At 39.1% G+C, this 15,131-nt stretch overlaps 1 protein-coding gene across 1 annotated transcript in view; it reads right to left on the bottom strand.

Annotated features, from left to right (window-relative positions):
* The window catches only part of LOC126252285 (mucin-5AC-like), a 519,485-nt gene that overhangs the window by 215,006 nt on the left and 289,348 nt on the right, over positions 1-15,131 (bottom strand). The window contains exons 9-12 of the mRNA XM_049953159.1: positions 9,032-9,272; positions 7,305-7,433; positions 5,673-5,780; positions 5,425-5,583 (exon numbers count right to left, since the gene is read on the bottom strand). Coding sequence (XP_049809116.1) covers positions 5,425-5,583; positions 5,673-5,780; positions 7,305-7,433; positions 9,032-9,272 — 637 coding nt within the window. The remainder of the gene's footprint in view (positions 1-5,424; positions 5,584-5,672; positions 5,781-7,304; positions 7,434-9,031; positions 9,273-15,131) is intronic.

Consider the following 15,131-nt stretch of genomic DNA (forward strand, 5'->3'; position numbering starts at 1 on the left):
TGAGGAACACATCCACTGCTACTGCAACAATCTCAGTTCCAACCACTGAACCTACGCAAAAATACGACTGTGTTTTGTCGCAACCTCGACGCCGTGTGTAAGAGTGTTCTCGAAGGCAGGATACCTTATAACTGACAGAAGAAATCGCCTGACAGGAAAAAAAGTGGAACAAGTCATGTTTTTAAACGGAAATCTCTGAACATTCACCAAATCCGTTGATGTTTATTCATAAATATATATATGTGTGTGTATTTTTTAAAAATTTAATTAGGACAATCGTCAAATTGACATTTAGTGTAATTATTTCAATAATGTGTACGAGATAAACATTTCTACATGAACGATTATCTTTCAAGCGTGGATTCCACGCATGCTTCAGTTCCAGACTCACAAGGTAAGCATTTTATTTTCGTGTTGGCTGTGGGTGCTCACACAGCACTGCAGGAAGCAGCTGACGCTGCCTTCCCCTCGCCCCTCACCACCACTACCCATCCTAACCCAATCGTTCCGAAACAAACACCGCGCGATTCGTCGAGAGGCAGTACAGGGAGGACTGAAGTGAAGGGAGATTGAGTGACGTAGCGCCGATGTACTATGGGAGGGAGAGGGGAAGAGAGTGAGTGAACTAGAAAAAAGTGTGGAGTGTGCTATCTGTGAACAGTTTGAAGTACCAGTTCATTGAAATTGAGTGGTTAGTTCACACTTCACTGGAGTGAAGCGTTCATTTGAACGACTCATTCACGAGCTCCCCATCACTACTTTGTAGGCACAAAGATAAATACTGGTGCCAAAACCTCTGCGTCAGTAAATAAATTTAAAAAAAGATGGAAGACGAGTTTTTTTCTCCGCCCCGAGTTTCAATCACTACATTTTCATACATTATCCAACGAAGTAAATACAAATTCCGTATTGTTCATCTTCGAATGTAGCAGAATTTCAATATACTACGAAAATCCGACTGGCAAGACTGTTTGGAATGTTTGTCAATATGGCCAACTCTACGTTCTGAATTTTTTCCTACCTGTGAGAAGAGATGGTTGCTAATAGGAACCTGATGAAATGTGAATCACATACAATATTCTCTTCACCATAAGAATAATACGAATATAAACATTTTGCCATGTATTCTTTCGTGTTTGCTGCTATCTCATTTAAATCCTGTCTGCCTAATAAACTACGAAACTAGAGTGAGAAAACAGCAAACGCAGAAGAATATACATATCGTGTCATGTTTATATTCGTATTATTCTTATGCCTCATAGTGATACAGTCAGAAATGAAGCACGGCAACTGGCTAGAGTTTTAAATCTAAGATGACTCTAATTTCTGTGCAGACTTTGATGTACGAAAGAAGCGGCCGCAAAGATTTTCAAACGGAGAAAAATTTTCGCCTAACTCTCGTTCAGAACATGTTCTATCATACGCAGTCTATTATTTGGTTCTTGATGATCATCATCAAAGAAAGCAGCAGTGTAAGTAACAACAAATAGCAGTCTCTTGCCACTGTTTCGCTAATGAGACGATTCCTCTTTTTTTTCCAAGCGGCGGTAGCGCGCATAAAAGCAAGCCATGCCGTGAGCGGCGACAGGCCGTGAACACACACTATCAGAATGCGACAAACAATGCATGACACAGTACAGTAATGCATTTTCAGCTTAGAGTGACGTAAACACCTATAACAAAGAAAACGGCACTTATCAGATCAAAGCAAAATAAGCAATCGATTCAAACCAGACGAAGCACGTGAAATGCGGACGAAGCGCCTGACGCATAGCAAGGGCTACCTGGCAAAGCTTAACTGCTAAGCTTACGACTCGAACCAAACTACTGTAGGTGTATCATCATTCATTCGACCTAAATTGTGTCTCATATTACAATGGACCAACTTTGTTTCGATTTGGAGGTGCGGCCTAAAACTTTTCTCTCTCCTTGAATTTCGAGTCTCAAATTTCAGGTGCGGCTTAGATTCGAGTAAATACGGTACATTACTACAATCACAATTGCCAAGAGTTTTCTGCATTGCCCAAAACAGGTAACAATCAAGCAGGCTCATGTCTGGTGAATATTGGGAATATAGCCATATCTAACAGCCTATCTGGGTGAGCACTACAGAAACTTCTCAGTTCATATTGAAACAGGCCATGTTATTGTGCATGAGCAGACTTTTCCTCAATGTTTCTTGTTCTTTTGTAACAGGCCACCTCACACACTTGCCGCCTTCAACAGTTCCTGCTTCAGAACACTAAATGCAACCAAAACTTTGCTTGAGGTCTGAGGATGTCATCCAGAATTTCTTCTGCTTTGATGTTGAGTACATGCATTGCTACTTGGTCTCCATGATAATGGAGGCATGACTCATTGCCAGTGACAAGTTGGTATGGAAGCCCCTTGGCCTCAATACAGTGCAGCATGATATTCCAATTACTGCTCTAATATACTCCTTCCTGAGTTTTCTTTTTTTAATGCTTTTCTCCATATCTGTCATTTGTCAACAATCTTCTTCAGTTGAGCACGATTACTGTGCCCCACATCTTCAAGAAGCTCCTATATATAAACATACTTAGGCCTCCTCTAGCAGTTCATTCTTTATATCGTCCCTGCAGATACAGTTTTCAGCAAAGGCTCAGGTACTGAAATACACCCAATCATTCCATCTCTCTGATTCATTACATTAGTTTTTCAGCATTTTTTTTCTCATTCACTCATTGTGGGGCATTTTCTTTATTTGATCAATTCATCCAAACTTCAGCAGTTCCTTGCAATGCCACATTTAAAATGCCTCTGACTATTTCATTTCTATCTTCACCACTGTTCATGTTTATCACCCATATAGAGTTATATTCTGAATATAGCTTTTCAGGTAACTTTTTCTGGTCTCAAGATTTATCTTTTCGGGTGTCAACAACTGTTATTCTTATACCGAGAGTGTTTGAATTGTCCAACACAATGTCTTTCTTCTCTTTTACATCTGCATCTACCCTACCTTCAAGATAGCACAATTTTCCACATTTTTCCATCTTGTTCAAGTTCCCTGTGCTACTGTTGCACATTTTTGAAGAGGCATAACAGTAGCGGTCTATACTTAAGGTGTTCATGCATTATGTTCTTGAGTGTGAACTGGGAAAATTCCATAGCTGCTTCTCTACCTGAGAAGTTGATGATATTAGGGAAGGAAATTTGCTACTCACCAGCACAGCAATAAGATTCACACAATTATAGCTTTCGGCCATTAAGGCCTTTGTCAGAAACAGACACACACACACACACACACAACTTGCACACACGTCTGCTGTCTCAGACAACTGAAACCACACTGCCAGAGAAGTTAATGAGCCAGCTGTCCACAATAATCTGTTTCATCTGCTTGATGTTGGCCAACATTTCAACATTTATCAACCATTCAAAACACAATAATTTTTTAACAATTTGTAAATCGTTTTCTAGGCTGAAGTATGCTCTCCAAACATTGTCATCAGTTTCTGTATATCTCAGCCCCCATAGAAACATTTTCTCCACAACTGCCCATGTTGGTCATTACCCATGTTGCATAAGCAATTATTGGAACAGGTTAAAAAAGAGTTTAACAGTGGACAAAAACAGCACATCTTCTGGTGCCCAGAGAGAGTATAATTTTAACTTATGGCAAATGTACATCTCTTCCAAATTCTTTCTGTTCTTGTGTCTATCGCAAGATCATTTTTACCATCAATGATACAGTTAACGTATCATTTCCAGCACTACTTTACAGAATTCATCTTATAATAAGGTTTTAACAACAATTTTAATATCTCATAATCTCACTAATTTCAAAGATGGACTGCTATGTCCAAAGTTTTTAACAGAGTGTGTCTTGGGATTTTCTGAAGTTTATATAGTTGACACTGTGTTTCGTCATATGTTATTCCGCAGTATAACTTCCTATGATATCCCCATACTAACAATCAATTCACACACAGCTTCCCACACATTATTTAAAACACTCCTGTAGCTGGGTACAGTCCTTTGTTCATTCTTATCTCTACATAAAAAGAAACCTAATTTTCAAAGTCTCATTTTACCCATTAGCAACTCCAATTGTCATTTAGCTTCCCGGGTATAGGTAACAGAAATTAGACAGTGAGCATTGTAGAATGTAGATCTACACATAGGCTAGTTTTTCAGGATGTTACACTTGTGTGTTTATACATTGTATCCCACCATTAAGAAAAACGTTCATGGATTTGAAAGGAGTCAATGTCAACATTAGCAGAGAGACACAGCTATTCTGAATTACTTCTGTTATTAACAGTTAACAAAAGTTGAATTGTTATGTTATTTGCACATAGAAATTATATAAATTAATGTAGGCCTAATATAATCAGCAGCATTTCCACTTCTTAGGTAACTCGATAATTGTACGAGTCGAACTAATACTTGTGAAAGACTAACAGTTATCCACATTTTGTGCAGTGAAAGCGGCACTCTTGCCACTACTGGCAAACTGCACTTGCATATATATGGCTCTGAGCACTATGGGACTTAAAATCTGAGGTCATCAGCCCCTAGAACTTAAAACTATTTAAACCTAACTAATCTAAGGACATCACACACATCCATGCCCGAGGCAGGATTCGATCTGCGACCATAGCGGTCATGCGGTTCCAGACTGAAGCACCTAGAACCGCTCGGCCACGCCAGCCAGCAAACTGCACTTGCAGCACTAGATCTGATGATGATCTGCTAGTCATCTACATCTACATCCATACTCCGCAAGCCACCTAACGGTGTGTGGCGGAGGGTACCTTGAGTACCTCTATCGGTTCTCCCTTCTATTGCAGTCTCATATTGTTCGTGGAAAGAAGGATTGTCAGTATGTTTCTGTGTGGGCTCTAATCTCTCTGATTTTATCCTCATGGTCTCTTTGCGAGATATACGTAGGAGGGAGCAATATACTGCTTGACTCTTCGGTGATGGTATGTTCTCGAAACTTTAACAAAAGCCCATACCGAGCTACTGAGCATCTCTCCTGCAGAGTCTTCCACTGGAGTTTATATATCATCTCCGTAACGCTTTCGCGATTACTAAATGATCCTGTAACAAAGCGCGCTGCTCTCCATTGGATCTTCTCTATCTTTTCTATCAACCCTATCTGGTACAGATCCCACACCGCTGAGCAGTATTCAAGCAGTGGGCGAACAAGCATACTGTAACCTACTTCCTTTGTCAGATGAGAACCAGTCATCATTAATATCAAAGAAGGTGTTTCTCATTGAAATATATGTATATGCTCCCTCTCTCAGCAATGCAATTTATTGAAGTAATTAATATTTAACAATCTCTTAGAATACAACAAAAAATGCTGAAATATGCTGCTAACTAGGAACATAGAATTTCTTATGTAGCACTTTGTAGTTCTCATTAAAACTAAAATTTTAGTTTACTTACCAGAAGATCTACTTTGCGTTGCTTTCCTGTTTCATCTGATCCTGTTTTATAAGATCTTGCCCTACCAGTATACTTATTTGATCGCCTCCTTGTCTCCAGTTTATTCAGATGAACTTCATTGTTCTGATTTTCTTTATCTTCATCAGCATTTATCTCATCCTGCAGAAATATATAATAAGTGATATGTTGAAGTTCAGATGATAATCTGTTCAATGTAATTCACCAATAAGAAAAATAGTGAATTTTACCTCAGGTAAAGAGGGTGTAAAAACAGAAACCACTTTATCCGAACTTTTAGTAATGAATGTGTCCTCGGGAGAACTAGACAACAGTGAAGGCTGTGTGGTTTTCTCATCCTGAAAATAAAATACACAAGTTGAATGCCAGAAAATATATAACAAGTAAGTTGCTTCATACAACAGTGGCAATATAAGTGCACTAATGGGGCCAGTGTTTTTCCACTGTGTGCAGCTGTTGCTAACAGTTCACATGATGAATCCAGGTGAGTAGACACAATGAATGATAACTCAGATGTAGGCTGCAAATGAGATCCTATTTTGTAATTTCCTATGGTCTGTAAATACAGTTAGCTAGTATTTTGTTTTACTAGGTTAGACTTGAACAACATTATCAGAAGTTTTGTCACACTCAGAAATATGACATGTATGAGTAGCTTACTGCAATGAAAAATGTCATCTCAGGTTTTGCAGAGCACTTGGCCATAAAAAGCAAAGGTCCCAAGTCCCAGTATCAGTACGGCATACAGTTTTAATCTGCCAGGAAGTTTCATACAAGTGCATACTCCACTGCAGAGTGAAAATTTCATTCTGAAAATGTCCCACAGGCTGTGGTGAAGCCATAACTCTGCAACGTCCTATTTTGCAGGAGTGTTAGACCTTGAAGTTTCACAGGAGAGCTTCTGTAAAGTTCAGAAGGCAGGAGGTGAGGTACTTGGTGAAGTAAGGCTGTGAGGACACAACTGGGTAGCTCAGTCACTAGAGTACTTGCCCACAAAAGGCAAAGGCCCTGAGTTCGAGTCCCCTGTCTGGCACAGAGTTTTAATTTGTCAGGAAGTGTCATATCAGTACAAACTCCACTGAAGAGTGAAAACTTCATTCTGCAAACATCCCACCCACTGTGGCCAAGCTCTGTCACCATAATATCCTTTCTTCCATTAGTGCTAGTACTGCAGACTTCACATGAGGGCTTCTATGAAATTCAGAAGATAGGAGATGAGGCACTGGGTGAAGTAAAGCTGTGACGAGAGGTCGTGAGTTGTACTTGGATCGTCCTGTTGTCTGAGCACTTGTTTGTGAAAGGCATATGTCCCAAGTTCGAGTCTCAATCTGGCACATAGTTTTAATCTGGTGGGAAGTTTCACAACCAAATTGTCACATTTCAAATTAATATGGCCTTAGACTTCACTAAAGGTCAGTCTATTCTGTCAGCACAGCTAGCTTTTTCCAGTCATCAAACGAATATAAAAAGTTGTAAGCAACCTTAAAATTCATAATAAAGAGACCAGTAAAAGTTATTCTGGGACTCACTGTGTTGAAAAGGAATGTAATCATTTCGTATCTTATACTAAAATAAATCATTACATTCAGTGATTGTCACTGGCTACTGTACATTACCACCCAATTGGCTGCAACCAACATCAACAAATGGCCAACATCACCACAAGACACCATAAGTGCACTATAACCACATCCTCTTTTGCATTGTTATAATGTAATAATTACTTTATGATGTGCTGCAGTAATTATTTACATGCTAAATTGACTTCCTCTGCAAAAATAAGGGTATCTTGCACAGAAATGTGATATGTTTTGTCTAATATATTTTATACAATTAATTAGAAGTTAAATCTCTGCACTTACCTTTGTATCAACAGAAGACTTTATCTTGTGTATGAACTCAGGAGGATAGTTCTCAGACTCATCAATTTCCTCTTTTACTGAAGTAGTTTCAGTTGTTAATTTTTTATTGGAAGTGCCTCTTCTTGTGTTCTGGAAGGTGAAATGGAGGAAAACTCTGGTGTCAGTACCAAGTACAGGGAAACCTGTTATTCATTTTCACAACATTCATTTGCAAATACCAGTCTTAAGATTATAAAACTGTCTTATGAACTCATTAAGAAATTTATTTCTATCCCTACTAAAAGTTCAAACTAAACTCAGTTGTTTTCTGCTGGAGCTGCATTTTGTAATATACTAAACGGGCTATAATTATTCATTAATACACACTTTGTTGATGAATTTTAAATATTTATGTGAGCAGTTAGATAACTGGATATCAACTGTTTCTAAATTTCAAAGTAGGTTGGAGTAAACAAAGCACAACCCTTGGGCTATGAGGGTAGCAGCCTAACATAGAGGGATTCCTTGAAAAATAAAAATCTGGTTTCATGATGAAGCATGCTACATAAAACAACCTGCAAATGACATGGGTTAGCAGAGAGTGTCTGTATTACACTAGGAGCTGTTCTGTATTATGCTAGTAACTGTTCCATAGTACAAAGAACTGTTTAACTTCAGTAAAAGTTCATAGTGTAGTTAAATGTATAACGGAATTGATATGGGGGAAAATACTCAGAATAAATAGGGAGTATTATTTTATATAAAAAAATATGATACCAATAGATTGTTAGGCCTGTAATAAATAATGATTCTATGAGCTGATTTATAAGGTTAGTTCCACTTTATATAACTTGATGACACACAGACTGGAAAGAGATTGAATATTGCCTAGGACAGCCCTAAACTATTATCTGAAAGAACATGATAATTAAAGTTTTGCATGATGTTACAGTGATAACACTGTAAAAAAAGAGCAAGGAAATTATAATAGTACTGATATGTACTGGGAAAATACAAATAAAATCAACAAGTTACATTATATGAGAAACAACACATGTGAAAAACCTGGACGTATCTGCGACTACAATTCGTCACAACAACAGTTTGACAGATGAATGGAAACTCAGTGAGGAAATTCAGTAGTCCAAGAGGCACTCCATGGTGCAATCTTGCTGAAGCAACTCATGTAATCCTTCCATTTCAGTCTCTCACAAACATAACACTGTCATTTTGGATACACCCATGGAAACACCTACTTTAACTTTTTATTTCATATTGCACGGCATAGTCTGACACCTATCTGTAAGATTATTCTGCAGATGGCAGATAATTAATACAGCAGTGTCTAGGCAAACTAGTAATATCGTGAGTCAAGGACTGTACTATTTTGGCACATACACTCACTTTCATAAAATCTTATGCGGGGGGTTATGAAAAACTCCCAATGTCCCTCTGTAAACAAATGTGACTTCCCTTCTACTTTGTGGGGAGCCACTCTGCTTCAGCTCTGCCACTACTTTTTGCCATCCGTGAGCAAACATGACAGAAAAATATGAACTTATGGCAGTTCTTCCTATCTTTTTCAATAAACAGTGTGACCAGACTTTGAGAAATGAGTTGTACTGAGACTTTGTTGCCAGAGTTCAATCTATCATATATAAAAGATTCATTCAAAGACAGGATGGAATTTGAAAAACTTGGGCTAAGGAAGTGGTTATGCATTTGCTACAGATTTTACACCACTGTACCTTAAAGCTGGGTCGTGCATTCGTTTCAGCATTGATCTTGCGGCTCGTTCTCTGCACAGAGGCACCTGCTGCAGAGTTCCCACTAGCATCCACATCTGATGTGGCAGAGCCTCTGCGATTTGTCCTCCTGCTGTTGCTGCTGCTAGGGACACTGTCTCCATGGTTACGGCCTCTTGTGGATGAGCGAGGTTGGACATCATTTTGTGATGTGTCAGCAGTAGTTAAGTCCACTGCTGTGGGCCTGGAAACAACAGACACATAATTAAGCTCTGTACAATCCAAACTTTCAAGAGTCATCTCCTACTTCATTTCTGATGACAACCGAGAGGTCTGTCAAACAACATTCAAACATCTACTAGACCTATAGTAACGTTTCAAATGAGACTAATAATGTTTACATTTTACTGCAGAGACAAATTTCTGAAACGCTATATTCTTCAGGCAGCTGGTAGAAATGTTTGGTGTAATCAGTTTCTGCAAAATATTACTATATTATTCCAAATTTTCTGTTACACATACCTTATGATTTATGTTAACTGTCTCCTACTCTTGGTCTGATCACCATGTAATTTGGTCCCTTTCTCTCTAAACTAACCAATCTCCTACTCTGAAGACCTCTACCAGGAAGTCTACTAATCCCAGAAATGTGAGCTCATTCAAACAGGGTCAGCCTAGACACTTGGAACAGAACTGATTAACAGAACAACACATGTACTAAATTAAGGCCAACAATGTTGTTGCTGCTGTGGTCTTCAGTCCTGGGACTGGTTTGATGCAGCTCTCCATGCTACTCTATCCTGTGCAAGCTTCTTCATCTCCCAGTACCCACTGCAACCTACATCATTTTGAATCTGCCTAGTGTATTGATCCCTTGGTCTCCCTCTACGATTTTTACCCTCCACACTGCCCTCCAATGCTAAATTTGTGATCCCTTGATGCCTCAAAACATGTCCTACCAACCGATCCCTTCTTCTAGTCAAGTTGTGCCACAAACTTCTCTTCTCCCCAATCCTATTCAATACCTCCTCATTAGTTACGTGATCTACCCACCTTATCTTCAGCATTCTTCTGTAGCACCACATTTTGAAAGCTTCGATTCTCTTCTTGTCCAAACTATTTATCGTGCATGTTTCACTTCCATACATGGCTACACTCCATACAAATACTTTCAGAAAAGACTTCCTTACACTTAAATCTATACTCGATGTTAACACATTTCTCTTCTTCAGAAACGATTTCCTTGCCATTGCCAGTCTACATTTTATATCCTCTCTACTTCGACCATCATCAGTTATTTTGCTCCCTAAATAGCAAAACTCCTTTACTACTTTAAGTGTCTCATTTCCTAATCTAATCCCCTCAGCATCACCCGATTTAATTTGACTACATTCCATTATCCTCGTTTTGCTTTTGTTGATGTTCATCTTATATCCTCCTTTCAAGGCACTGTCCATTCCGTTCAGCTGCTCTTCCAAGTCCTTTGCTGTCTCTGACAGAATTACAATGTCATCGGCGAACCTCAAAGTTTTTACTTCTTCTCCATGAATTTTAATACCTACTCCGAATTTTTCTTTTGTTTCCTTTACTGCTTGCCCAATATACAGATTGAATAACATCGGGGAGAGGCTACAACCCTCTCTCACTCCTTTCCCAACCACTGCTACCCCTTTCATGCCCCTCGACTCTTATAACTGCCATCTGGTTTCCGTACAAATTGTAAATAGCCTTTCGCTCCTTGTATTTTACCCCTGTCACCTTCAGGATGTGAAAGAGAGTATTCCAGTCAACATTGTCAAAAGCTTTCTCTAAGTCTACAAATGCTATAAGTGTAGGTTTGTCTTTTCTTAATCTAGCTTCTAAAATAAGTCGTAGGGTCAGTATTGCCTCACGTGTTCCAATATTTCTACGGAATCCAAACTGATCTTCCCCGAGGTCAGCTTCTACCAGTTTTTCCATTGGTCTGTAAAGAATTCGCGTTAGTGTTTTGCAGCTGTGACTTATTAAACTGATAGTTCGGCAATTTTCACATCTGTCAACACCTGCTTTCTTTGGGATTGGAATTATTATATTTTTCTTGAAGTCTGTGGGTATTTCGCCTGTCTCATACATCTTGCTCACCAGATGGTAGAGTTTTGTCATGACTGGCTCTCCCAAGGCCATCAGTAGTTCTAATGGAATGTTGTCTACTCCCGGGGCCTTGTTTCGACTCAGGTCTTTCAGTGCTCTGTCAAACTCTTCACGCAGTATCTTATCTCCCATTTCATCTTCATCTACATCCTCTTCCATTTCCATAATATTGTCCTCAAGTACATCGCCCTTGCATATAACTCCTTCCGCCTTTCTGCCTTCCCTTCTTTGCTTAGAACTGGTTTGCCATCTGAGCTCTTGATATTCATACAAGTGGTTCTCTTCTCTCCAAAGGTCTCTTTAATTTTCCTGTAGGCAGTATCTATCTTACCCCTAGTGAGACAAGCCTCTACATCCTTACATTTGTCCTCTAGCCATCCCAGCTTAGCCATTTTGCACTTCCTGTCGATCTCATTTTTGAGACGTTTGTATTCCTTTTTGCCTGCTTCATTTACTGCATTTTTATATTTTCTCCTTTCATCAATTAAATTCAATATTTCTTCTGTTACCCAAGGATTTCTATTAGCCCTCGTCTTTTTACCTACTTGATCCTCTGCTGCCTTCACTACTTCATCCCTCAGAGCTACCCATTCTTCTTCTACTGTATTTCTTTCCCCCATTCCTGTCAATTGTTCCCTTATGCTCTTCCTGAAACTCTCTACAACCTCTCGTTCTTTCAGTTTATCCAGGTCCCATCTCCTTAAATTCCCACCTTTTTGCAGTTTCTTCAGTTTCAATCTGCAGTTCATAACCAATAGATTGTGGTCAGAATCCACATCTGCCCCTGGAAATGTCTTACAATTTAAAACCTGGTTCCTAAATCTCTGTCTTACCATTATATAATCTATCTGATACCTTTTAGTATCTCCAGGATTCTTCCAGGTATACAACCTTCTTTTATGATTCTAGAACCAAGTGTTAGCTATGATTAAGTTATGCTCTGTGCAAAATTCTACAAGGCGGCTTCCTCTTTCATTTCTTCCCCCCAATCCATATTCACCTACTATGTTTCCTTCTCTCCCTTTACCTACTGAAGAATTCCAGTCACCCATGACTATTAAATTTTCGTCTCCCTTCACTACCTGAATAATTTCTTTTATCTCGCCATACATTTCATCAATTTCTTCATCATCTGCAGAGCTAGTTGGCATATAAACTTGTACTACTGTAGTAGGCATGGGCTTTGTATCTATCTTGGCCACAATAATGCGTTCACTCTGCTGTTTGTATTAGCTAACCCGCACTCCTATTTTTTTATTCATTATTAAACCTACTCCTGCATTACCCCTATTTGATTTTGTATTTATAACCCTGTAATCACCTGACCAAAAGACTTGTTCCTCCTGCCACCGAACTTCACTAATTCCCACTATATCTAACTTTAACCTATCCATTTCCCTTTTTAAATTTTCTAACCTACCTGCCCGATTAAGGGATCTGACATTCCACGCTCCGATTCGTAGAATGCCAGTTTTCTTTCTCCTGATAACGACGTCCTCTTGAGTAGTCCCCGCCCGGAGATCCGAATGGGGGACTATTTTACCTCCGGAATATTTTACCCAAGAGGACGCCATCATCATTTAATCATACAGTAAAGCTGCATGTCCTCGGGAAAAATTACGGCTGTAGTTTCCCCTTGCTTTCAGTCGTTCGCAGTACCTGCACAGCAAGGCCGTTTTGGTTAATGTTACAAGGCCAGATCAGTCAATCATCCAGACTGTTGCTCCTGCAACTACTGAAAAGGCTGCTGCCCCTCTTCAGGAACCACATGTTTGTCTGGCCTCTCAACAGATACCCCTCCGTTGTGGTTGCACCTACGGTACGGCCATCTGTATCGCTGAGGCACGCAAGCCTCCCCACCAACGGCAAGGTCCATGGTTCATGGGGGAAGGGCCAACAATATCTTGCTTAAAGTAGATATGGGTGATTAGACGATATTGCTATCAATATATCGAGAGTTTAAATTTATCGAAGGCCTCTTTACTATCGATAACGCGTAAATCATTTTGGTCGTATGACTGAAAATCAGAATATCTTTCAGTTTGTCTAAACGGCGGCGCTTAGGGTCATGCGTAATTTGATTTAGGAGATATTGGTGTGGGGGGCGGGGCGGTCCCGATCTCTCTTCCCCCCCCCCCCCCCTCCCGGCGCCACCATGACACGCCTTTGGGAACTTCCTTGCTAAAAGCAGACGATATCCTAACAATATACGGATATTTTTGATATGTTTCTCACACAACAACGGAAATATCGCGTGAATTGGACTAACAACATGAGAAACTACAAAATTTCCTTACTTTTTGATCACGCGTTGTAGGTTGACTTTCTGAGAATAAGGTAGTAGCATGACTGAATTTAAAAAAAAAAAAAAAAAAGAATTCACAGGAACAACCTGCAAACGATGGAAAATTGAGTAAGGAAAGACTCCCAAAAAAGTGACTTCGCAAACGCTTGCGGAAACGATCGAAAAAAGCCGCGTTCCTCACATTCAAACACTCGTACTACTATTGTTTGCAGACCAGTTCACAGAGCTTAGTGAAATACTGTTAATTTACGAGTGTGCATTTGATTTTATATCGTGCAAATTATGGCGTTATCAAAGTTACGATAGTGTGTTGCTATTATAATTCCGGTTTTTAAATTAACTGCATAACATGTATATATAAATTTTTTGAATGTGCTTTGAATGTGCTTTGCAAAGGCTCTATTTTTCCGATTGAAATGTCTTGGACACCATGCTAAAGCAAAGTTCCGTTAACTAATGTAAACAAACTATTCCGATCGGTGCACCAAAATAACTTATATATATATTTTATGACAATTAAATTTTTCATTATTGGTAACGGTACATTAAAATATTTTATGTATTTTAGTATTATTATTATGAATCTCGCACCCATCCGTGGCACGTTAAAAATGGTACTTATATTTGGTGAAGAGGGTCGAAGCGACAAACTGATCCCCGTCCACGAACCGAACGCTGGTACTGTTCCGCAGATATTAGTGGACTGACAGTGATAATCGCTATTTTTGTGGTAAGTGCTACGAAATCTGTCTGCAAAACCAAGAGTAGACGCACACGAAATCTTGTTATATTTGTAATCACGCTTCTGTTAATAAATTATCCACTAGTCCTTTTCGTTCGGATAATCAAAAACGTTTATTATGCGTACGAAAATCATCGTTTAATTCGGTATGTAACAGCGCCTAAGCCTACAGCATGCACTAAAAACCCGTCCATGATAAATTTTTCTTGTTGGTAACGCGAATTTCACGTCTGACTATCTTTGTGGAACAAAGCGAAACACCGTATTTTGGATTCCGTACCACCTCAAACTGCATGTCTCCTGAAATTAATGACGGGAACTTGTTTGCCGTTCAGGGGAATGAAAGACTGTGACATCTTCAACAGAAATTGTTGGTTTATGACGACGTTTACACGCCACAATAACGATGTATCTCGACGGTACAACAGGAACAAAGAAAGCAACTTAACATTTCAAATCAAGTAGTTCCATTAACCTTCAAACTACCAAGCGGGGTTCACGAGATTCCAGAGCTACACTTGTCCCTTATTTTGACGTCAAATGAACAGTTGTACTTAATGAAACTTTTCATTACGGTCAGATTTGCTTGTTACCTCATGTCTCTCGGGTTGGTTACACAACGAAGCGAATATGATGAAAATAATATTTATTTTTATTTAATGGGTTCTTTATTGAACCCACTTGGCAATCAGCATGATACAAAAATTTCTTTTTCTGTAAATGATTTCGTTCCACTGGCAATAATGATGCACCTAATAAACATTTCAGTATGTTCATTGTTGGGAGCATGAGCAGCCATTGCTGTTTTGTCTGTTTTCATTTAGTTTTATTATTTAGCCATAAGTGCTGTTTGACAGAAATATATCATGGCAGATATGAGCATCTTTATTAAGTAATTTCCGTGGTACAGAATGATAGTAACTGTT

This window comes from Schistocerca nitens, chromosome 4 (genome assembly GCF_023898315.1).
Source record: "Schistocerca nitens isolate TAMUIC-IGC-003100 chromosome 4, iqSchNite1.1, whole genome shotgun sequence".
In the NCBI taxonomy this organism is placed as follows: domain Eukaryota; kingdom Metazoa; phylum Arthropoda; class Insecta; order Orthoptera; family Acrididae; genus Schistocerca; species Schistocerca nitens.